This window comes from Macaca fascicularis, chromosome 9 (genome assembly GCF_037993035.2).
Source record: "Macaca fascicularis isolate 582-1 chromosome 9, T2T-MFA8v1.1".
NCBI lineage: Eukaryota > Metazoa > Chordata > Mammalia > Primates > Cercopithecidae > Macaca > Macaca fascicularis.
In genome coordinates this window covers 13457191-13483518 of record NC_088383.1, presented here as the reverse complement: position 1 = coordinate 13483518, position 26328 = coordinate 13457191, and the positions used below count along the sequence as shown (strand labels likewise).

Below are 26328 nucleotides of genomic sequence, written 5' to 3'. Positions count from 1 at the left end.
CCTCTCCCTGGAAGTGATTATTTGAGTGAGGCACAGGGTGAGGACAATTAAAACAGACCATCCACAGCATCAACAGGACTGGCTTATAAAGCCTACCTCCATGGCCTCTGCTCATGCAAATGAAAAATAACGCTAAAAAATGAAACTGACTTCCTCCGCTTTTGGACTTCTCAGCCCTAAGGGAGTCACACAAAAATACAGTCACCATTCTCAATCCTCAGCAGACAGCTCCTGCGCCCAACGTAAAACCTTTGGAAGGCTCTGGGCCCACCCGGAATTCCATCTACAGTGTCAAATATCTGTAATATGCCTGCAACTTAATGTCACCAGCAAACAACTTCTTCTCCAAGTACTGATTTCATATTGGAAAATGAGCAATTTAAATAAAGGTCTCATTAACATCATGTTTTCCTGCTAGATGCTAATGTACCTAATTTGTTTTCCCAGATTCTCTTCCATACAATCATCTCCTGCAATCCTCCTCAGGACAACCTGAAACTCACTGGGTTCCTAATAGACAATCCAGAGCACCTAGAAACAGTCCAACTACCAAACAAATAAGCAAACCGCTTAGGCTACAATGTTATAGAGACCTGTTGGTTCTCAAACACTTATCACGCATGCTGTAGCTTCTTCTGGGAGGTTCACAAAGGTCAGAAGACTACAGATCGACTGTCCTGGCCCTCTCAGCACTGCTGGGTTTGTACAAATAATGGCCCATTATTTGTTCGGTGGACACTGCTGGTCCCAGTAAGAGAGAAGTGGGTAAGATGTTCATTCAGAAAGAATGTGAGGAGCGTGATATTTTGTGTTGAGGCTCTAGAAGACTTGTTCTCGTTCTGCTTTGCTTATTGGTACAGAGATTCTTGCTATGTGCTGATTCCAAACCCCAAAAATTTCAAGGATATTTCGAACATCTTTTATTCATAGCAACTCTTACAAATTTCCGTAGCACCCTGCTCAGACACACTCCAAACATGCAAAATCAGGTACTACATAAGGGCTTACTCCCCCAAACCTTTTGACATTACAGGGCAATGGCTTAATCATGGCAGTGTGGGGAACGGTGCGGACACCACACCCATGAAAGAACATCGTTGGGGTGCATCCAGACACATCAGAATGGTTCTGGGAGCCAGGCGCCATGGCTGATGCCTGTAATCCCAGCAATCTGGGAGGCTGCGGTGGGAGGACCGCTTGAGGCCAGGAGTTCAAGACCAGCCTGAGCAACACAGTGAGTCCTCCATCTCTAAAACAAACAAAAAAAAATGTTTTTTAATTAGCCAGGCATGATAGCATGTGCCTACAGTCCCAGCTACTCAGGAGCCAGAGGTGGGAAAATCACTTGAGCCCAGGAGTTGAGGTTGCAGTGAGCCAAGATTATGCCATTGCACTCCAGACAGGGCAACAGAGCAAGATCCTGCCTGGAGAAAACAAGAAAAAATGAATGGTTCTATGTGTGCCATTATACAAGAGGGGACTTTCTTATATTTTCACTCCCCGTGTGTAATAGAAATAAATGAAAATCTTGGCCAGGCACAGTGGCTCATGCCTGTTATCTCAGCACTTTGGGAGGCCGAGGCGGGCAGATCACCTGAGGTCAGGAGTTCAAGACCAGCCTGGCCAACATGGTGAAACCTCGTCTCTACAAAAATACAAAAATTAGCTGGGCATGATGGCAGATGCCTGTAATCCCAGCTACTTGGGAGGCTGAGGTGGGAGAATCACCTGAATCCAGGAGGTAGAAGTTGCAGTGAGCCAAGATTGCGCCATTGTACTCCATCCTGGGCAACAGAGCGAGACTCTGTCAACAAGTACGGAAGGAGGGAGGGAGGAAGGAAGGGAAGGGAGGAAGGAAGGAAGGGAGGGAGGAGAAGGGAGGCAGGGAGGGAGGGGAAGGGAGGGAGGGAGGGAGGGTAGGAAGGAGAAGAAAGAAAGAAAGAGAGAGAGAGAGAAAAGAAAGAAAGAAAGAAAGAAAGAAAGAGAGAGAGAGAGAGAGAGAGAAAGAAAGAAAGAAAGAAAGAAAGAAAGAAAGAAAGAAAGAAAGAAAGAAAAAGAAAGAAAGAAAAGAAAGAAAGAAAGAAAGAAAGAAAGAAAGAAAGAAAGAAAGAAAGAAAGAAAGAAAGAAAGAAAGAAAGAAAGAAAGAAAGGAAGGAAGGAAGGAGGGAGGGAGGGAAGGAGGGAGGGAAGGAAGGAGAAAGAAAGGAAGAAAGAAACAAAGAAAGAGAGAGAAAGGAAAGGAAAGCGGGAGGGAGGGAGGGAAAGAAAGGAAATAAAGAAAGAAATGAAGAGGTAAGCACTGAAACAGTGAACTCCATGCAGCCTGCTGGGTGCCAGGTGCCACGTCTGTGGCAGAGAATGGGAGAAACCATCGGAGCATGTGGAAGTACCACTGGCCGGGTTGGTATTCCAGGCTCTGCCACCCTGGAGCTGCAAGGCTTTGGACACATGACTGTATTTTATGAGCTTTATCACCTTATCATAAATAAAACAGTAACAACAACAACAACAACAACAACAACAGTACTCATAGCGGTGGCAACAGCACAGACCTTTACTGAGCACTTACTACGTGGTGAGTGCCGCAGTGAGCCCTTCACAAAAACGTAGTAAGCAGCATCTTACCAAATCCCTACAACACCCTGCCAAGGAGATGCCAGTAACTCCATTTTACAGAGGAGACTCAGGGCTCCGTAGCCGGCCCACGGTCACTCGGATATCGTGAGTGGCAGGGTCTCGGTTCCCAAGCAAGTCTGCCTGACAGCTGTGCTCTTTGGAATTGAGAACTACTTCCAACCATGGCCGTGAATGTTATAAGACACGAGAGATCTATGGGAAAAGTGCTTTGAAAGTGGGTTATCATTTGCAGAGTCCTCTGGGGGCCCCTCTGCCCCCGAGGAAAGTCTGCCTCCGGGGCAGGCATCCTGCAGGACACAGGGGCCAGGAGGTGGGGAAGGGAGGAGGGGAGGTGTTGGGGAGGGGAGGAGGGAGGAGGGGAGGAGAGGAGGAAGGGAGGAGGGCTGCCCTCCAGCACTTACTTTCTCAGGACAGCTATCTCATTCTCTATGCTGCTTTCCTTGCCCTTCAGCGCCTTCTTAGGGATACACTTCACGGCAAAGAGCTTGCCAGTTGCCTTCTCTTCAGCTAAAACCACTTCCGAAAAGGCCCCGCTGTGAACAAAGAGGGAAAAAAAGAACACTTAGATGCAGGAGTCTGGTTTTGCAATAGCTCTATTCACCCTACCACCAAAGTTTAAGTAAACAATAACGACGGCTTAATTGTAAGCATTACTGTTACTTTTATCCACCATGGCTCCTTGCCAAACATCTTCGTGCAAACAAATACACAGGGGCGGCCAGGCACAGTGGCTCACGCCTGTAATCCCAGCACTTTGGGAGGCTGAGGCAGGCGGATCACCTGAGGTCAGGAGTTCAAGACCAGTTTGGTCAACATGGTGAAACCCCGTCTCTACTAACAATACAAAAAATTAGCCAGGCGGGGTGGCACACACCTGTCATCCCAGCTACTTGGGAGGCTGAGGCAGGAGAATCGCTTGAACTCGGGAGGCAGAGGTTGCAGTGAGCCGAGATCGTGCCACTGCACTCTAGCCTGGGCGACAGAGCAAGACTCTGTCTCAAAAAATAATAATAATAATAATAATTTTTTTAAAAAAGAAGTACACAGGGGCAAGCATGCTTTCCTGCAAAGGGACATGTGGATGTGGAGGTCGACATGGTGAGGCCACCTCCCGGTACCACCTGCTGCAGAGCACAGTGGCGTCACTTTGGAGCCCACAAGAGGTTTCTTCTACAGAAAAGGACTGGATCCTTCTGCCAGTGTCAGCTCTCCGCACCTCCACACGGACCAGAAAGTCACACTAAAACCCCCAGGTCCTCACAGGCTTTTTCATCTAGAGGAAATTTCAGAGCGCTCTGCAAACACTGGACTCCTTCTCCCAGCTGGGTAAGGATATGACGCAGTGTGAGCAGTGTTGTAGGTGGCCCAGACACAGGGTCATTAATTGGTCCGAGGGTACAAGCGCTCACCAAGCAGCTTGAATCCTTTTTTTTTTTTTTTTTTTTTTTAGACGGAGTCTCGCTCTGTCGCCCAGGCTGGAGTGCAGTGGCGCTATCTCGGCTCACTGCAAGCTCCGCCTCCCGGGTTTACGCCATTCTCCTGCCTCAGCCTCCCGAGTAGCTGGGACTACAGGCGCCCGCCACCTCGCCCGGCTAATTTTTTTGTATTTTTTAGTAGAGACGGGGTTTCACCGTGTTAGCCAGGATGGTCTCGATCTCCTGACCTCGTGATCCGCCCGTCTCGGCCTCCCAAAGTGCTGGGATTACAGGCTTGAGCCACCGCGCCCGGCTTGAATCCTTTTTAAACCAAAGAAACTAACAAACAAGGGCCATGGACTGGGGAAGACTGTCCTGCCTGAAAATACACATTTCACTCTGCAACGGCAGAGCAACAAACTAAAACCAGGACATCTGGGGCTGGAGAGTCCATTTCTCTGGAGGAGCCCCTTGTGATCAGGGAGCCCCAGAGCCAGCACCCCGGGACCAGCTCCTTCACTGACGGCAAGCCAGCCCTGCATGCAGAACTCCACTAATAACCCTGGCATGGAACAGGCTCCTCCGTCATCCCCAGATCCTCCAGATCCCAGCTCTGTGCACAGGGACGTACCAGAGCCCACCGAGTCATCCTCTGTCCCGAGACTTTCAACTCCTGCTTCAAGAAACCAACGTTCCTGTGTCCAGAGAAACCACTGGAAGCCCCAGTGTTATGGCAATGCCAGGGCTTCAGGCATTACCTTCTTCAGTCCAATGGTCCCCAACCTTTTTGGCATCAGGGACCAGCTTCATGGAAACCAGTTTTCCCATGGACCCGGGAGAGCAGGGTGGTTTGGGGATGACTCAAGTGCATTACATTTCTTGTGCACTTTATTTCATTTTTTTGAGACGGAGTCTGGCTCTCTTGCCCAGGCTGGAGTGCAGTGGCACAATCTTGGCTCACTGCAACCTCTGCCTCCCAGGTTCAAGCGATTCTCCTGCTTCAGCTTCCTAAGGAGCTGGGATTACAGGTGTCCACCACCGCTCCTGGCTAATTTTTGTATTTTTAGTAGAGATGGGGTTTCACCATGTTACCCAGGCTGCTCTCGAAGTCCCGACCTCAAGTGATTCACTCGCCTCGAACTCCCAAAGTGCTGGGATTATAGGTGTGAACCACCATGCCCAGCCACTTTATTTCTATTATTATTACACACGAATGTATAATGAAATAATTCTACAACTTGCCATAATGCAGAATCCGTGGGAGCCCTGAGCTTGTTTTCCTGTAACTAGACAGTCCCATCTGGGGGTGATGGGAGACAGTGACAGTTCATCAGGCATGAGATTCTCATAAGGAGCGTGGAACCTGGATCCCTCGTGTGCACAGTTCACAACAGGGTTCATGCTCCTATGAGAATCCAGTGCCGCTGCTGATCTGACAGGAGGCGGAGCTCAGGCGGTAACGAGAACAACAGGGAGTGGCTGTTAAGTACAGATGACGCTGTGCTTGCTTGCCCGCTGCTCACCTCTTGCTGTGTGGCAAAGTTCCTAACAGGCCACATACCCTACCAGTATTGGTCTGCGGCCTAGGGGTTGGGAACCCCTACTTTAGTCACTGTCAAAGAGATTCCTGCACAGAGGGAACGCCCTTCCTCCTCCTCTCCTTGGCCTCCTGACAGCAACGCACACTCTGTCACAATCCAAGGGAAGGTAAATGCATGTTTAAAAATCCTATCCAGCGAGAGGAATTCACTTCCACTCACTGCAGTTAACCTCAGGACAGCGCTCCCACCGGCCCATGAATGCTCATGAGACAAGCTTGTCTATAGCTTCAAGGTCTGTTTGAAATTATACAAACCCAAGGGGCAGAACATAGTCCTTCCACAAAATATCCCAGATGAAAAAGATCAGAAGCAGGATCTTCTGCCCAAATCCACAAATGATTCATCCGTAGGATTCTCCCCTCAAAACACTACATCCCAGAAGCCAAACCTTCTAGAACCTGCCAGAACAATCATCATTAAATATAAACAGATAAAGACCAAGCACAGGTTTATCACAGAGGGATACACGGAGTCAGGCATTCCCAGTGACACCGGCCATGGCCAATGGCTTTTGTCCAGGAAACTCAAATCATAACAATTCCAGAGACGGCCCCTGAGCCCATGGCCCATCCCTCCTCACTCATCGCTAAGCCAGGGGGAGACAGGTGGCTGCACCTCACAGAGTTCTTAGGTGGGCCAAGACCCTGAATGAGGAGGTACGTGTTCCCCCTCACTACCCTCTGGGAGGTAGAACAAGAACTATGTTAGAGTATGAGAAAAATCACTGGGGAAAGACCAAGGTTCAAGCACCACGGGTGGTTTTTTTTTTTTTTCTTTTTTCTTTCTTTTTTTTTTTTTTTTTTTTGAGAAGGAGTCTCACCCACACTGGAGTGCAGTGGCCGGATCTCAGCTCACTGCAAGCTCCGCCTCCCGGGTTTATGCCATTCTCCTGCCTCAGCCTCCCTAGTAGCTGCGACTATAGGCACCTGCCACCTCACCCGGCCAGTTTTTTGTGTGTGTGTTTTTAGTAGACACGGGGTTTCACCGTGTTACTCAGGATAGTCTCGATCTCCTGACCTCGTGATCCACCCATCTCGGCCTCCCAAAGTGCTGGGATTACAGGCTTGAGCCACTGTGCCCGGCCACGTCGTTTAATACCAGATACTTCATTCATTCATTCATTCAGTCAGTCAGTCAGTTTCCCTGTTGGCCACTTGAGTCCCTAATGCTGATGACACCCCAATGTTCCTTAGTTTGTTGGATTTACTAAGTCCATTTTCCGGAAGGTGGAAAAGCCCTTTGGCAGCAGTGACCACGGACAAGGGCTTGGGCTGGGAACGGCGATCAGGTCCCTCTCCTCCTGGGCTGCCCCTCGCTCCACTCTCCATCCACAGGTGCTCCTTCCTCTACAGAATCCCTGTGATCAGAAATGACCACGGCCCACACAGAGGGGACACCCTGCTCAATCGGACCCTTGGTAGCCTATAAGAGAAAAGCATTTCCTTGCTTGGAGGAAATGGAGTGAGAAGTGAGGTTGCCGCAGGACTCAGCCCGAGGGACAAGAGATTGAGGAAGGGACCAAGGGGTCTCCTCAGAGCCAGCACTGCCACGGCAGGAAGCTGACAACACGGCGAGGCAGTAGTGCCCGTGGAGCTAGGGTTTTTCTGCCTTTGTCCCTGGCTAGGTGGCGATGGGCTATGTGGCCCCCTATGGGGAAGGCAGGACAGCGGCATGCTAAACAGCCCAGGCTTGACACCACACACCAAGGAGTCTCCATCAGAAGATCCTGAGTAGAGTCACGGAGCCAAGTTTCCAGTCCCATTCTCTGCGAATGCAAGTCAGCATGCAACTCCACGCCTAGGTCTATACCCAGAAGTGAAAGCGGGGAATGAACAGGGGGGTCGACAGCCACAGTCACAGCGGCATTATTCACAACAGCCACGAGGTGGCAACAACCCTTGCATCCACTGGGGGACAAATGGATAAAATCTGGTCTACACATATAACAGTAAATAGCCACAAACAGCAATGGAATTCTGACCCATGCTGGAACACGGATGAACTCTGAGGACATTTATGCTAAAGGAAATAAACCAGATACAAAAAGCCAAATACTGTATGATTCTACTTACAGGAGGTGTCCAAAGTCATCAAATTCATAAAGGAAGAAAGTAGAACTGTGGTTGCTAGGGACTAGGGGGAGAAGGCAATGGGGAGTTCTGTTTAATGGGGACAGAGTTTCCGTTTGGGAAGATGAAAAGGATCTGGAGGCCAGGCATGGTGGCTCATGCCTGTAATCCCAGCACTTTGGGAGGCCAAGGCAGGCAGATCACTTGAGGTCATTTGAGACCAGCCTGGCCAATATGGTGAAACCCCGTCTCTACTAAAAATATAAAAATTAGCAGTGTGTGGTGGCACATGTCTGTAGTCCCAGCTACTCAGGAGGCTGAGGTGGGAGAACCACTTGGGTCCTGGAGGCGGAGGCTGCAGTGAGCTGAGATCACGCCTATGCACTACAGCCTCAATGACAGAGCGAGACTCTGTCTCAAAAAAAAAAAAAAAAAAAGAAAAAAAAAGGTCTGGAGATGGATGGGGTTGATGGTTGCACAACGATGTGAATATACTTGATGCCACCAAACTGTACTCTGTCAAATGGTTAAAATAGGCCGGGCACAGTAGCTCATGCTTATAATCCCAGCACTTTGGGAGGCTGAGGTGGGAGGATCGCTTGAGCCCAGGAGTTCGAGACCAGCCTGGGCACCACAGTGAAACCCTGTCTCTACAAAAAATTTAAAAATTAGCCAAGTACGGTGATATACACCTGTCATACCAGCTACTTGGGAGGCTAAGGTAGGAGGATCACTTGGGCCCGGGAGGTCAAGGCTGCAGTGAGCCATGATCACGGGACTGTACTTCAGCCTGGGCCATAGAGCAAGACCTTGTCCCCCGCCGCACCCCACACCCCACCCCCCAAAGAGGTTAAAGTGGTAAAGTTTATGTTATGTATATTTCACTGCAATAAAAAGATAAACATAAAAGGTCTGCTTGCTTCTAATCAATGATGTTGCCTGAGGACGGATACATTGGAAAAACTAGATAGACCTTTTCACTAAATACCTCCCTAAAGGAGAAAAAAATTTATCAACTGTAGGGTGCCAGCTGGAGTGAGCAACTTGATATTTACAAAGGACTCTGGCATATATGAGTGAATCCACTCCTTACAGCAACCCCATGAAGCAGACGAGAAGTTACTGCCATCTCCATTTTACAGATGAGGATACTGAGTCCCATCACACAAGTGGTAAAGGGCAAAAAATAGAACTCGGTTTCCTATTCTCTCCGAGGTCCTTTCTCAATGAGTCATGCCGGGCTGATACCCATGGCTACCAGGGCGTGTGCTTGGCAAGCACTGCAGGTGACAGGGATGGAGGGGGTTAGAAGACCCTGTTGTCAGATGAGCTGCCATCGCTCCAAGCCCGCAAATCCACCTGCTTTATCATTTAGCCAAACAATGTGCATTTACCTGCTTTAAGCTTTCGAAAGACAAAGTTCTCTGGCCTTCTTAAGGGATATAAGATTACCATAAACTGTTACTGTTCCCACAATAAACAGAAATCACTTGAAGACACTTCCCCTGTTCCAGGAAATTTAATTAGAAACATCAAACACAAAGCTCATGAATGAACAGTTTGAGCACTTTCTATGATATTATATAACACAGTGGTGTGTGTGTGTGTGTCTGTGTGTGTGTGTGTGTGTGTGTGAGAGAGAGAGAGAGAGAGAGAGGAGGGGGGTGTCCTTGTGACAAGAAAGGCTACAGCAAGGAAAATGATCTGAAAACCTATAAAGACTTCCTGCAACCCAAGAACATAAATTCCAAGGAACAAAAGCAGGGACAGAGTGACAAAGTTTTAAAAAATACAAAGAGGTCAAAGCAGGTTGCAGTCTATAGGCTGTAAAACATAAGCATTGTGCATTTAAAGCTGAACGATGGGGCACTCCAGCCAGACCGAATCATGCTGGCAACTTAAAATTGTCTGGGCACAGCTGTCACTGGCCTGGAGCCCGTGCCCCACTCTTCTCTCTGCAGTCCGCCTTCTTCCTCCACCACCACTTGACTGGACCCTCGTGGGCAGGGCCCCCCAGGGGTCTCCCAGTTGCTAAACCCAATGGCTTCCTCTCACTGCTCATCCTACTGGTTTTTGCCTTGACCTTCTTCCTAAAATTCTTTGCTTCTTGGTTCTACAGCATAGTCCTCTCCTTCTGCCTCTATGTCCATTTCCTCTCCATCTCCATCTCCTCTTCCTCCCTTCAAACATCAATGGGCCCCCAAGGGTTCATTTGCAACCCTTCCTTCTTCCTAGTCTGTATCTTCCCCATGGAAATCTCAGCTGTTTCCATAGTCTCAGCCCCCTCTGTCCTTTGATGGTCTCCTAAGCTTCATCCACATTTTAATCTCTCTCATGTGCAAACCTTACCTTCTCCGCTCACAAAGGCCCTTCCCAGCCTCTCAAGAGCACGATAACCAAAGTGAAACACAGTTATCTTTACCCCAAAACTTCTCTCTTTCATTTCTACTAATCAGTAATGCGGCCTAAAACCTGTCTACTTTACTGCTCTCTGTCTCTGTCATTTCCATCGCCAAGTACGTTCAGGTCTTCCGCTTGAGACAAGAGTCTCAAACGCCCGCCTGTTCCTCCATCCCTTCACTGTTCCTCTGGTTCATGTCCTCCTTCTCTCGATTCTGCAATACCTCCACCCACTCCTTCCTGGTCCCGTAGCCCCCAGCGAGCCCACTGCTACCTGCTACCTCCTGTTACTGAAATTACTCTTCTGGAAATAAGATTTGATTATGTCATTACCCTCCTTAAATCGTTGAGGTTTCGTGTCTATGGGATCAAGTTCAAATCCCTTTGCAAGTTACCCATGCCACTCGAAGCTTTTCTAAACCTGACCACAACTTTGCAGGCTTATCTGCCACTATAGCCACTGTCCCCAACACAAACACTCCCCACCATATACAAGTCACCTCAACCCAACCACACCACTCAACAGGCAGTTTCCTGAACACACAATGGCCTTTCACACCACTGGCCTTTGTTCAAGTTCTGCCCATCCCCTCCTTCCCTGAATGTCATTCATTCCTTTTCCTTTCTGCTTGGTAAAATTCCATGCCTTTTTCTTTCTTTTCTTTTTTTTTTTTTTTTTTTTTTGAGACAGAGTCTCGCTCTGTCACCCAGGCTGGAGTACAGTGGTGCTATCGTGGCTCACTGTAACCTCCGAATCCCTGGTTCAAGCAATTCTCCTGCCTCAGCCTCCCGAGTAGCTGGGATTACAGGCCCATGCCACCACGCCAGGCTAATTTTTGTATTTTTAGTAGAGACGGGGTTTCACCATGTTGGCCAGGATGGTCTCGATCTCCTGACCTCATGATCTGCCCGCCTCGGCCTCCCAAAGTGCTGGGATTATAGGTGTGAGCCACTGCGCCCAGCCAATTCCAAGTATTTTTCAAAGGCCCAGATGGTATATTTCCTCCTTTTTCCTTTTTTGTTTTTTACTGTGAGACAGAGTCTTACTCTGTCACCCAGGCTGGAGTGCTGCGGCGTCATCTCAGCTCACTGCAACCCCCGCCTCTGGGGTTCAAGCTATTCTCCTGACTCAGTCTCCTGAATAGCTAAGACTACAGGCGCACACCACCATGCCCAGCTAGCTTTTTTTTTTTTTTTTTTTTTTTAGTAGAGACGAGTTTTCACCATGTTGATCAGGCTGGTCTCGAACTCCTGACCTCAAGTGATCTGCCCACCTTGACCTCTTATTTCCTCCTCTCTTAAGGTTTTCTCAATTGCTTCTCACCCAGGCAGAATGATGCTCTCCTTCTGAAAAATGTGGCTTAAACGTACATTACCTTTCCCATGTGCACATCCCATTACAGTCCTTAACATGCTTCCTATACGAGAATAGGAGGTGCATGTATTCTGTTTCTGTGTCTCTAGACCTAATAATACTTGTGTCAACTGGTGCCCAAGACACTTCTGATGATGACCATTAATGGGGGCTCTCCTCTGATTCCCCATCAGGCTCTTCACTCTTCTCCTGTGCTGTAGATCTGCAAAGTAAGTAATGTATCCTAATGACCTTCTACTCAACACCAGTACTATCCACTCAACACTAGTACCATCCACTCAACACTAGCACTATCCACTCAACACTAGTACCATCCACTCAACGCTAGCACTATCCACTCAACACTAGTACCATCCACTCAGCACTAGCACTATCCACTCAACACTAGTACCATCCACTCAACGCTAGCACTATCCACTCAACACTAGTACCATCCACTCAGCACTAGCACTATCCACTCAACACTAGTACTAGAAAACAGTACTATCTCTTTTCTCCTCCATAATATGTTTCTCTAAGTTTCTATGCAAGCCTGTGCAGAAAGAACCTCAAAGGTTTCTCTTGAGGCATAAAAATTATTTGAGTCCCTCCTGATTTATTTTAAAACATGCACTTACATGCCTGAATGCTTAAGTAATATTATACAGTTGAATAATCCAGAGATCACTGTTTGTTTTGACTAGAAAAAGTCTTAAATTTGTTAATTTATGATATTTTCTCCCTATAAACCTTCATCCTTGTTGAATAAGTAAAATTTGGTAAAAAGAAACAGCAGATTTTTATACAGATGAAAGGACTTTAGAAAATGCATAACTGTGGGAGAAATAAAAATTTCAGTGTTTCAAAAACTGCATTTTTTCAAGTTGTGACAAGACATTTATTTGAATGATAAAGAAAGCCATTATTCTATTTAAAAAACACAAAATTTCCATCAAAAAGGAATCTCTGTGATAAATTACTGGAAAGGTCAAATAAAAATTTAATCTTGAAATGCTAAATGTTTTCTTCACCTGATGATAGGCTGTACAAATTGCAAAAGTTGAATCCTTCCTCCTTTTCCCCACATTTCAAAGAAAATCAAATCATCACCCACAGGCAGCTCATCCTGATTATAAGCCAGGTGCCTGCGAGGAAATAATCTTTTGAGAACCAAATTTCCAAGACTAAAGGAAACCATCCCATTTTCCATAGTGATGAAAGAATTCTAAATGGCTACTTAGACTTTTAACTTCATAAATGATGGCTCTGGAAAATAAAAGCTGTTTTGCTTTGCTTTATCTAGTCAGTTTCAATGGACTGTGGTGTTACGATGGTTGGCTCTCCATGCTGTTAAATGTATACCCAGTCCTCTCTGAGTGAAATGATCTGAGGTCCAAGCGACCAGTGAGTGACAGGGCAAAGAAAAGAAGTGGACCTGGGATCTGGGAATGTTCTTCCTGAGTTCCCTGAAAAAGCAACACAAAATGCATGTGCCCTAAGGATACCTTGGCTAAAAACAGACATTTAAGGACTTGTGAACTGGTTTTTTACCCTTCTCCTGTGCTATAGATAGGCATGTGCTTACCTGTAGTTAAAAAATTATCAGAATCATTCCGACTCCAGTCGTCTCAACTCCAGACCTTTAGCTTATGCTGGGCCCAGAACTCAGAACCAAGCCAAGCCCAGAGATACGCTGGCTAACTCCCTCCTCACTACCAATTATTATTGTAAAAAATGGAAACAAGAAATCTGTTTCTATCCCAGTTTCTCATAGTCTTTTCCAGTTTCTAATACCTTTCATCTTTAACCTAAGGTTGTTAAGAATAATCGGGCAACAGCCAGGCGTGGGAGGCTAACACCTGTAATCCTAGCACTTTGGGAGGCCAAGGCGGGTAGATCACATGAGGTCAGGAGTTTGAGATCAGCCTGGCCACCATGGCGAAACCCGTCTTTACTGAAAAAATACAAAAATTAGCCGGGCGTGGTGGTGGGCACCTGTAATCACAGCAACTCGGGAGGCTGAGACAGGAGAATCACTTGAACCCAGGAGGCAGAGGTTGCAGTAAGCCAAGATCGCGCCACTGCACTCCAGCCTGGGTGGCAGAGCAAGACTCTGTCTCAAAAAGAGCAAAAAAAAAAACCCAAAAAACAAAAAAAAACAATAATAGCTGGGTGTGGAGGCTCACACCTGTAATCCCAATACTTGGGAATGCCGAGGAGGGCAGATCATCTGAGATGAGGAGTTCAAGATCAGCCTGGCCAACACGGTGAAACCCCGTCTCTACCTAAAATACAAAAATGAGCCAGGAGTGGTGGCGGGCGCCTGTAGTCCCAGCTACTCGGGAGGCTGAGGCAGGGGAATGGCTCGAACCCGGGAGGCGGAAGTTGTTGCAGTAAACCGAGGTCATGCTGCTGCACTCCAGCCTGGGCGACAGAGTGAGACTCAGTCTCAAAAATAAATAAATAATAAATAAATAAATAAATAAGTGCACATTATTTTAAAATAAATTCTTTTCTCGGACAAGAGCAATTTAATCACAAAATGGTCAAAAATTGTAGCCTCCGACCAATCTGCTGTGACTTGCACATTTTAGGTGCTCCAAAACTGTTGGTCAAACGGAACTGCTGAAACCTGGAAAGGACTCCTCTGACTTTTAATGAGAATCAGGAATTCGGGAGCTGTCTTTTTGATTCATGACAGTTCACTAAACCAACCACTGGGTGAAATTATATCCATCCCAAATTAGACCAAGAAATAATCAGATGATACTGAAATGATGTGCCCTATTAGCTTAGTGTAGCTATTATTGGCTCTTTGCCTTTCTATGCTTTTTAGTCATTCTACATACAAATCAGACTGACTGTGTTATTAACTTGATGAACAGCATCGCTTCCAGCCTACTGCCCTTACCAGACTGTGTAACTGGGTCTGTAGACGTTACCCCCTGGCCTCTGACCATAAATTAAAATGTTCTTTTCTACTAATCATATTATTTTCCCCAGTGTCACGTCAGCACAATATTAAAGGCTGGTTTTAAAACACTGAAAAGCTGGGGTGCCATGGCTCATGTCTGTAATCCCAGCACTTTGGGAGGCCAAGGCAGGAGGATCACTTAAGACTAGGAGTTCCAGACCAGCCTGGACAACAGGATAAAACCCCATCTTTACCAAAAAAAATTCAAAAATGATCTGGCCATGGTGGTGCGTGCCTATGGTCCCAGCTACTCAGGAAGCTGAGGTAGGAGGATCACTTGGGCTGGGTGGCTGAGACTGCAGTAAGCCATGACTGCACCACTGCACTCCAGGGTGACAAAGAGAGACAGGAAGGAAGGAAGGAAGGAAGGAAGGAAGGAAGGAAGGAAGGAAGGAAGGAAGGAAGGAAGGAAGGAAGGAAGGGAGGGAGGGAGGGAGGGAGGGAGGGAGGGAGGGAGGGAGGGAGGGAGGGAGGGAGGAAATTGGTGGTACTTGGCTTGAGACCGTCTAGGAAGTAGACAGGTGCCTTTTAGACCTATTGTTCCAGATTAGAATCAACTCTTCAAACGGAAAAACCTGTTTGCTAACCCTAACCCTTACAGACCCCAGAGAATCTGAATGGATCATAACAGTAGTGAAGTCGGCTGGGCGCAGTGACTCACGCCTGTAATCCCAGTACTTTTCGGGTGCCAAGGTGGGTGAATCACAAGGTCAGGAGTTTGAGACCAGCCTGACCAACATGGTGAAACCCCGTCTCCAAGAATACAAAAATTAGCCGGGCATAGTGGCACATGCCTGTAATCCTAGCTACTCATAAGGCTGAGGCAGGAGAACTGCTTGAACCCCGGCAGCGGAGGTTGCAGTGAGCTGAAATCACATCACTGCACTCCAGCCTGGGTCACAGAGCGAGACTCCATCAAAAAGAAAAAGAGAGAAGGAAGGAAGGAAGGGGGGAAGGGGGGAAGGAGGGAAGGAGGGAAGGAAAGAAGGGGGGAAGCAGGGAAGGAGGGAAGGAGGGAAGGAGGGAGGGAGGGAAGGACGGAGGGAAAGAGGAAGGAGGGAGGGAGGGAAGGAGGGAGGGAGGGAGGGAAGGAGGGAGGGAGGGAGGGAAGGAGGGAGGGAGGGAGGGAAGGAGGGAGGGAGGGAAGGACGGAGGGAAAGAGGAAGGAGGGAGGGAGGGAAGGAGGGAGGGAGGGAGGGAGGGAAGGAGGGAGGGAGGGAGGGAGGGAAGGAGGGAAGGAAGGAATGACAGTAGTGAAGTAAATGGTCTCAATGTTCAATGTCTACGCAACTCTCCCAGCAGAAATTTGGCAATTTTAGAAGTGACATTAACTCCTTCTGATAGAATCTTCAGCTAAAAATCTTTACTAAATCGCACACCACTAATGACATTTTGTAGTGCTAATTCAGCACATTGACCTAAGAAAAGCCAGGCCCAATCTGGAAAATAAAGTTCTGCCAAGCAAACACAGCAAAAAGACTCGCTTTCACATGCCTGAAGAACAAATGTGTCCAAGAACATGGATATCCAACTTAGATACAATGTCTATTCATTAAAATGTATCTTTTAAAGCTCTCCACCTGACAATTACATAGTAAGCCTTACATTTGTTTATGCTAATGCTTAAGCTAAAAGTATTAAAATTCTATTCCTTAAAAAAACAAAAACAAAAACAAAAAAACTCTAACTCGGGTTCTTATTAACTAGGACTGGTGCCTGACCAACCAGTTCAAATTAGAAACATATCCTTAACTTTAGCAAGTAGATGCTTAGGAACAGAGAGAATCCTTCAAAACAGCTACGCTTTCTCACTGAAAAATTTTCGTCTTCCTCTTTAACTGGTAAATTCCTCAATGATAAGCAACCCTGCATAATAGCTTCAAGAACCATGATGAGGCATTCTTAAATACCCACACGATTAGCTTAATTTTTGTCCAGATCAGTTTTCATTCTGAGTACAATCCTATGTCTGAAACTGCCACCAGGGCAGGTCTAGGTTATGACAATACTTGTCACAGGGAGAACACATCAAAATGCTGACACAATCATTGCTTGTGACATCTTTGGTTTCTGCAGGTGTTTCTGTGGCACTAAATCTTTGCTGTTCACAGCCTCACTGATCCAAATGCAGAAGACAAATAAATTCCACGTGAAAGCTTACTGCCACACTCTTAAAAACACGCTTCGTTTAATAGCACTCCTTGCTTTCCTCCTTCACTTCTCTGACAGGCTCCCACGTTTTATCTCTGCTCTTTTCATGCCATTTGTTAAAGGTTGATATGGAACCGAAGTGAGTCAATCATTTTTTTTTTCTTATACCAACAGGGAGCATCCATGGAAGCCTGCTTTTTGGAGACGGAGGCAGAATAAAATATTCAGGCCAGATACGGTGGCTCATGCCTGTAATCCCAACAGTTTGAGAGGCCAAGGCAGGAGGATCACTTGAGGCCAGGAGTTGGAGACCAGCCTGGACAACATAGCGAGACCCCCAACTCTACAAAAAAAAAAGAAAAAGAAAAAATCGGCTAGGTGTAGTTGCACACGCCTGTAGTCCTATCTCCTTGGGAGGCTGAGGTGGGTGGATCGCTTGAGCCCAGGAGTTCAAAGTTACAATGAGCTATGATCACACCATTGCACTCCAGCCTACAGTGTGACAGAGTGAGACCCTGTCTCTTAAAAAAATATTCAGTTTCTTTTGAGATTACAAAATCTCCTTATAGCTACAGCGTAAAAAGCTGGCAACACTCAAGGGCAAATAAAGTGTCCATGTGGGCCATGCATGCATTTGTTGCCAGGGTATATTTTCCATGGATGACAAAGGTACTGACTTGGATGAAACTGCAACCGCCGGGATACTCTCTTTCTTCATCACCTGTGCGGACCTCTTCGCCAGCACTTCTCACTGTGGTCTTCCCAGATCTCCTGCTGGAGACAGATTTCTCCCTGCAGAGGTGGCTCTTCAGAGGCGAACTCCCCCTTCTCACTCCCATCCCTGATGGTGAGGGAACCAGACCTAGCAAATGCTCATGTTCTGCCCTCTGGCTGCTACAAAAATCCAACATGCTCCTAATGCCAGCCGCATAGCCCCATTGTCACATGGTGGGCAAAACCTGAATGGTGAAGTGGCGATGGGACAGAATGTTCATGATTAATCCCAACAGGCCATCCCTCATCCAGCCATTCCCACTCGCCAGATCCTCTGACTTTAGGCACTCTTTTGAGCTTATTTTCATTCTCATTCAGGGCAGATGTCTCAACAAGTAACTTAAAGGAAAATTCTTTTAAGCTCCCTGCTAACTAAACACACATCAATACACTTTAAGTATGCTTCAAGCTATTCCATAAAAAAACACAGAGTCCTTATAGGTAAAATAATTACTACATTTAAGGGACATTTGGCTGTGTCTGTGTAAAAAAAAATCAATATTCTGGCTTAAAACAATCAATAAAAGTTTGAAATAGCAGAACACTGGAAAAATTCTAAATATCCATTAATAGGGGACTGGTTAAGTAAGTTACAATCTAAAAAAACAATGGAGGCCAGGCGTGGTGGCTCATGCCTGTAATCCCAACACTTTGGGAGACCAAGGCAGGAGGATTGCTTGAGGCCAGGAGTTTTGAGACCACCCTTAGCAGCGACCCTGTCTCTACAAAAATAAATAAATAAAAACTTAGCTGAGCGTGGTGGTGTGCGCCTGTAGTCCCAGCTACTTGAGAGGCTGAGGCAGGAGGATCACTTGAGCCCAGAAGTTCAAGGCTGCAATGAGCTATGATTGCACCACTGCCCTCCAGTCTGGGCAACACAGTGAGATCCTATTTCTAAAAATAAACAAATAAATAGATAAATAAGGCGTAAACCACTGTGCCTGGCCTCAAATCTTCATTTTTTTCTTTAAGGCTACAGTTACTTTGTACAATTGAGGGTTATCTACAAAGGTAGAATGGTATGTTCTTGGGATCTGTCTAAAAGCCTGTGTAACTGACCCTTGACTTGAGAGTGGATTTTCAGTAGTGGTCAATGGGGACTGAGCATGCACAGTGATCCTGCCAAATTGTGGCCTTCACAGAATCTTGGAAATCTTCATTTGCTCATTATTCCTAGAATTTTTTCTAGTACAGTCAACAGTCTAGCAGGATGTTGACCTGCTGCTTTTCAGGCATTATTTCAATTACTTGGTCTTCTTGGGATGGTTGTCGTCTCTAGAGAAACAATATAAGAGCTCTGGGATAGTAGTAGAATGGGACAGTGGTTAAGAGCTTGGCTTCTAGGACCTGAATCTTGGGTTCAACTCTTGGCTTTGCCACTTTAAGCTAATAAATGCAGGGACATTAATTCGCCTCTTTCTGCTGGTTAAAAGGGAGTATTTCTGGATTGCTGTAAGGGTTACAGGGGATAAAACATGTCAAGTGCCAAGAGTTGCACCTTGTTAAGGTAAGTGTTCAAAACAGGTTAATTATTATCAGGTAAAAAAGCTGTCACATAAATATTTTTATCATATATATATAAAAATACATAGACTGGGTGTGGTAGCTCACGTCTGTAATCGCAGCACTTTGGGAGGCCAAGGTGGGCGGATCACTGGATCAGGAGTTCGAGACCAGCCTGGCCAACATGGTGAAATCCCGTCTGTGCTTAAGGTACAAAAATTATCTGGGCATTGTGGTGCTTGCCTGTAATCCCAGCTACTTGGGGGCGCTGAGGCAGGAGAATCTTTTGAACCCAGGAGGCGGAGGCTGTAGTGAGCTGAGATCACGCCATTGTACTCCAGGCTGGGTAACAGAGTCAGACTCCGTCTCAAAAACAAACAAACAACAACAACAAAGATCTATATCTATATCTATATCTATATCTATATATCCCATCATGGCAACTCCCAATCAATCCCCAGCCTCTCAGAGCAACCCCGGTTCAAAATTCTATCTCTGTAGATTAGTTTTGCCTGCTTTCTTGAACTTCATATAAAGCAAATTTTACAGTATACACTCTTGTGTGTCTGGCTTCTTTCATTTAACATAAGCTTCTGTGACTGATCCATGCTATAGTGTAAGCAGTTTGTTGCTATTTGATTAGAAGTATTCTGTTGTATGAATATACCACAACTGTTTATTCACCAGTTGATGGACACTGGGGTTCAGTTTTGCACTGTTACGAATCAATTAGCTATGAATATTCTTGCACGCATCTCTTTAATGAATATGTTTTTCATTTTTCCTGTATTAATGCCTACAAATGCAATGGCTAGGTCATGCAATAAATGTGTGTTTATTTATAAGAAACAAACAGTTTTCAAAAATTGTTACGCCATTTTACACTCCTACTAGCAATGCATGAAAGTTTACATTGTTCCATATGCTTACCATGATTTAGTGGTATTGGTCTTTTTAATTTGAGCCATTCTAGTGGGTGTATAGTAGTATCTCGTTGTGGCTTTCATTTGTATTTCCCTAAAATAAATGTTATTAGTGAAAAGCAAAAAAAAAAAAAAAAAAAAAAAATACAATGGAGTACTATGCAGTCATGTAAAATAATTAAGTAGATTTACATGTATAATACAGAATTATTCCCAAGATATACTGTTAAATGCAAAAACAAAGATGCAGAACATTGTGTATTTTATATTCCCATTAATTATCCCTATTTTACAGATGTGGAAATTGAACTCATCAAGGTTCAAGAAGTTGTCTAAATCTCAAAGCTAGTGTCTGGAGGGATTTTGACTCCGGTGTGACGAGTTGATGAAATGCTGCTGCTGGCAAGGTACCCTGGGACCACACTGTGGACATTTTGAACATCAGATGAACAGCGTCCACACAGTGCAGCCAGCAGTGAGAAGGCACGAGGCCTTGAATAAATGACAGAAACAAACAGAGCCAACTGATATGTAGTATTCTCAATCCCATCAAATGTGTTTTAGATAATTTTTGTGTTCTCTGACATCCTTTTGAACAGAAACAGGTAAGCATCCTCCCTAACAACGTGGTATGCCTCTGCCAGGCAGAAAATTCATTTATGATCTACATTTTCATTTATGCTACTGAATGATATAAAAAATACCTTCTCTATTTTTCCTTTAAAAATTTCTTGCTCTAGCAAGTGTTTGCTTCATAACTGGCTGGATCTCCCTACACTAGCCCGAAACACCCTGCATGTCTTTTGATCACTGAGCTGCACCTTGGGCAATTTAACAAACAAGGCTGTTAAGAGAATTTGGTCAAGATGCAAACTATTGCTGGGCGCGGTGGCTCAAGCCTGTAATCCCAGCACTTTGGGAGGCCGAGACGGGCGGATCACGAGGTCAGGAGATCAAGACCATCCTGGCTAACACGGTGAAACCCCGTCTCTACTAAAAAATACAAAAATCTAGCCGGGCGAGGTGGCGGGCGCCTGTAGTCCCAGCTACTCGGGAGGCTGAGGCAGGAGAATGGCGTGAACCCGGGAGGCGGAGCTTGCAGTGAGCTGAGATCCGGCCACTGCACTCCAGCCTGGGCCACAGAGCGAGACTCTGCCTCAAAAAAAAAAAAAAAAAAGATGCAAACTATTCTGTGCTTCCTTACATATATATAAAGTTGGAGCACAGAGAACAAATCCTTTCCCCGAGAAAACAGGTTATTGTGCAAAGAATGAAGCTTCCCTAACCTAAATAATCATCATCATCATTATGATCATCATCACCATCATCATCACAGTCATTATCACCATCACCATCATCATCATCATCGCCATCACCAGTCATTATCATTTTCACCGCCATCATCACAGTCATCATCATAGTTATCACCATCATCTCCATCACTGCCACCATCACCATCACCATCATCATCACCATCGTTGCCATCACCATCGTCAGTCATCATCGCCATCATCATAGTCATCATCACCATCATCATCGCTATCACCATCATCTCCATCATCACCATCATCACCATCACCATCATCACCATCATCATCACCATCGTCATCTCCATCATCACCATCATCACCACCATCATCACCATTATCTCCATCATCACCATCACAATCACCATCACCATCATCACCTCCATCATCACCATCATCATCACCATCATCACCATCATCACCATCATCTCCATCATCATCACCATCATCACCATCACAATCACCATCATCTTCATCATCATCACCATCACCACAGTCATTATCATCATCATTTTCACCACCATCATCACAGTCATCAGAGTTATCACCATCATCATCATCCTTGTCATCACTGCCACCATCACTATCACCATCATCATCACCATCATTGCCATCATCACCATCACCATCAGTCATCGCCATCATCATAGTCATCATCACCATCATCATCACTATCACCATCATCTCCATCACCACCATCATCACCACCATCATCGCAGTTATCATCCCCATCATCATCGTCATCACAGTCATCATCATCATCATCGCCATCATCACGATCACCATTACCATCATCATCGTCATCATCATCACCATCATCAATACTGCTCATTAAAAACTGTATATAATTTTTTTGAGAGACAGGGTCTTGTCCTGTCATGCAGGCTGGAGTGCAGTGGCATGGTCACAGCTCCCTATAACCTCACATTCCTGAGCTCAAGCCATCCTCCTGCCTCAGCCTCCCAAGTCTAAATGAGCATAAGCTTATTTTTAAAAAACTATTTGCCAACTACTTCCCAATTCTAATAATAACCCTGCATGATAACATTATTATGGCCATCTTACAGCTGAGAAAACTAAGGTTGAAAAAGGCGAAAATTTTGCTAATATGGCACTAAACTGACATTGTAACCCTAGTTTGATGCCAAAGTCACGCTCTTTCATTTTTAAACCATGCCTCCTCACTGGGTATAATTTTACAATTTAGAAAGAGTAACAAGAGTGAGGGCGGTGCGGTGGTTTTCTTCCCATATGCCCCTCCCCCAAAATACTGTCTAAATTCTCATCCAAAATGGGCTACAACGGATAGACAAATCCATTGAAATTTTCTTAACCAGAGACCTCTCCTAGGAAACCCCAGTGACATTCTCTTCCTTCTCAGTTTCTGACAGCAATTGCCCACTTCAACCCCAAGGGCTGAAGACAGAGATTTTCTTCCCTCCTACTTCCATGAACCCAGACTCTCTATTAGGGGAGAGTGGAAGAATTGTTAAGTTGGACTTTTGGTTCTGTTCCTAAACCACTCTTTGTAGAATTAGGCACTCATCTAATTGCCTTGACATCTTAAAATTCTACATCCTAGTTTTCTCTGTTTTCCAAAGTGCAAATACTGACTGACCAAAGTCCACAGATGCAAGACTGACCCTTACGTTGCCCCACTTGCTAATTTCTTCTCCTCCGAAATGGCAACCATCTCTCTTTATTCACTTCCTGACTCACAGAGCCAACTTAATCTTCAAGTATAGTTGACAGTTTCTCCCATTCCCTACAACATAATCACATTAACATTCCAGCAGAAAGAAAAGTTCATACTTCCTAGGCTTTAGTGCCATGGTAAAACGCTTTAATTGCTGTTCAATCATGTACACACAGATTAATCAATCTGTTGTGGGGTGCCAGATGGTGGGTGGGTGGGTGGATGGATGAATGAAAGAATGGGTGGATGAAATGGATGGATGGATGGATGGATGGATGGATGGATGGATGGATGGATGGATGGATAAATGAATGGATGGATGGATGAATGGGTAGATGAATGGGTGGGTGAGATGGATGGATGGATGGATGGATGGATGGATGGATGGATGGAAGCATGGATGCATGGATGGATGGATGCATGGATGGATGCATGGACGGATGGACTGGATGGATGGATGGATGGATGGATGGATGGATGGATGGATGGATGGGATGGGTGAGATAGATGGATGGATGGATGGATGGACGGACGGACAGATGGATCATGGGTGGGTGGGTGGATGGATGGACGGACAGATGGATGATGGGTGGGTAGGTGGATGGATGGACGGATGGATGGATGGACAGACAAATAGATGATAGAGATAAACAGATGAATAAATTTATAGATGGACATACAGATAGCATTTTTGTACAATTACAGACGCGTAACCAGGGCAGGTCTCTCTGCTGAGAATCGAACGGAATGAGGAGAGAACTCCAGGCGCATGTAGAAGCCTCTACCAGGGAGACAAAAGCACAAACGTAAGGCCTTTTGGGTTGGCAAGGCTCTGGTTACAGAAGAGCAGGAGGCTGTGTGAAGAGAGAGAAAATGGGGTTCACAAGATCCCTACAGGGCTTTAGGGCCTGTGGGCCGTGGCAAAGACTTGACAATTTTCTTCTGAGAGATGTGCAAATCCACAAGTCGTAGGACACGCATTTCTTCTGTGTGACAGGTAAAAACAAACACAAAAAAGCCAGCCCATATAGGCAACACAAATGTCATAATTCCAGCTAAATTAATAATGACCAGATGTCAATCAGGCTCCCGAACTTTCTCCTAGGCCCATCTGTGCCCTTCCTTATAAAATTCAGTTTCAACAAGAACCCTGCTAACTCAGTTTAGCAAGAAGCCTCCACCACCTTGGACATCTGAGCCCCCCTGAGATCTGATGAGGGTCGTCATCCTCCAAAACCCCCAAGGTGATACTTGATCACCTTGGCCTGTATTCAGCAAGAGTCCTGTTAGGTGGGTTTAGCCAGAATTCCCCTTTCCTCTGATGTTCTTCTTAGTAATCTTCCATCCACTGACCACCCCCACGCAGCTCTGCTCCTGGGCATTATAAATCTCCTGTTTTCAGAGTTGAGCCCGATCTCTCTCCCACACTGCAAGATTCCCCTGCAACGGTCCCTATCACCATCGTCCTAAATGAAGTCTTCCTTACCATGCTTTAGCAAGTATCACTGGATCACTTTTTTCTTGAACACCCTTAAAAAGCGGACTCACGCCTGTAATCCCAACACTTTGGGAGGCCAAGGTGGGCGGATCACCTGAGGTCAGGAGTTCGAGACCAGCCTGGCCAACATGATGAAACCCCATCTCTACTAAAAATATAGAATTAGCCACGCTTGGTGGCACGTGCCTGTAATCCCAGCTACTCAGGAAACTGAAGCAGGAGAATCACTTGAACCCACGAGGCTGAGATTGCAGTGAGCCAAGATCATACCATTGCTCTCCAGCCTGGGCAAAAAGAGTAAAACTCCATCTTAAAAAACAAAAAAGTGGACTTGATAGTGATTTAGTCAAAGTTCCTCACTAAGCTACGAAAAGGCCTGTTGTTCTTGTCTCAATTCTCCCATGAGGCTGCCTACACTCTTCCTTTTTTTTTTTTTTTTTTGCCTCAGTTTTGCCACCTGCAAAATGGACATGAGTTCCACTGCCCTCCCGCCCACCACTTTAGATGAAAGCTGCCAGGGAGAGCTCCTGACCTGCCCTGAGACCCTCCCAGTGGGGAAAGCCTTAACCACGCACGGTCTGCATGTTTGCTTTCTGCACAGCGCTGGCTGCAGGGAGAATACTAATGTTCTTCTTCATCGAATCACTAGTCTGCTGGACACCCAGCAACTGGCCTGCACCCTGTACCTCCTCGGGCCCTTCCTGGAACTGGCCCTCCATCCTCATCATGGCAAGCCAATGCATATGTCAGCAAAACGTTCTGGAAATGTATCTAAACCACACGCACAGAAATGTAATACTAATGTGATTTAACACTGTCCCACGTGCCATACACTTCAACGCTTCTGAAAAGTCTTAAACCTAAAAACCGGATACACAGATCGTTTCCACCGTTCAATCAGATACATCTCACAAGCAGCAGCAAAATGATCTCCCTTTCTCCACTCACTGTTCCCTTACCTTCACCTGCAGGAACAAATCACCACGTCTCACCTCTTATAAACGCGAGGGTCACAGAGCTAAAGAGATCACCTGTCAGCCTCCAGGATGCTTCAGTCCTGGCATCTTTCCTGAGGGTAAATGTCACAGGCAATGATACAGACCATGTTTCTTTACTGGATTTTAAAACAAAAATACCAAGTCCAGCATAATCTCAACTAAGCGGGTCTACTTTCCCTGTGTGTTCCCAGCTAGTGGCTGACAGCGCCTTCCCCTTTCCACAGGCCTCACAGTGCGCGGAACAGAAAAGATCAGAGAGTACATTTTAAAAAGGAAAAGATGGAACACAAGTCATGCCACTGTCCTTTGGCCGAGCTTTTGATACGGCCTCCGAGCAAGTGATATTTAGTCAGTCAGTTCCAATGCCTTGGCCATGCTTAATTACACAGAAAGATAATCTGGGTTTCTTGAAGAATTCAGGTTGATTACATTTCTAAATTAAAAAAAAATACAACGAAAACGTTGGAACATTTTAGGGGAAAAGAATTAGAAGGCATACATAGGTTAATCTTCTTAAGCAAGATGCAAAACTCAAAAGTCTCAGGGGAAAGGGGAAAATATTCAACTCCTGTTAGTAAAATATTAATAAAGAGATGATAGCCCTGTTACGTCAAGGGCTTCCCACTAACACAGCCATGTGCACAACTCCAGGGGCACTCACTGTGCACAGAAATCATGCCCAGCAGACATGGTCTGGGTGGGCCTGCAGATGCGGGGAAGGATACAGACATACAATTCACAGAATGGCCAACACGCATATTAACTGATGCTCAAAGCTCACTAGCAGTCGCCAAAATGCTGAACAAAACCTCGGCAAGGCAAATTTCTTCTCAGCAGGTTGGGAAAAGGTAAAGTGATGTGGGAGAGCTGCTAAGTATAAACTGCTACAACATTTTGGGAAACTAATCTGGCTATGCCTGTTACATTACATTTTAAGAACTCTTCTATACAAATAAAAGCATTAAGCTGGGCGCGGTGGCTCACACCTGTAATCCTAGCACTTTAAGAGGTCAAGGCAGGCGAATCAC

The 26328-nt window shown here is 45.8% G+C and overlaps 1 protein-coding gene across 13 annotated transcripts in view; it reads right to left on the bottom strand.

Annotated features, from left to right (window-relative positions):
• CAMK1D (calcium/calmodulin dependent protein kinase ID) overlaps nt 1-26328 on the bottom strand; it is a 498666-nt gene that overhangs the window by 281426 nt on the left and 190912 nt on the right. For 9 of the 13 annotated variants that reach the window (XM_005564630.4, XM_005564633.5, XM_005564632.5 and 6 more), the window contains exon 2: nt 3039-3170. The exons of 2 other annotated variants lie outside the window; for them this stretch is intronic. In XM_005564630.4, coding sequence (XP_005564687.1) covers nt 3039-3170 — 132 coding nt within the window. Of the gene's footprint in view, nt 1-3038; nt 3171-17278; nt 18126-26328 lie in introns of those variants that run through there. 2 more of the 13 variants (XM_005564631.5, XM_074001022.1) reach the window with 1 other exon arrangement.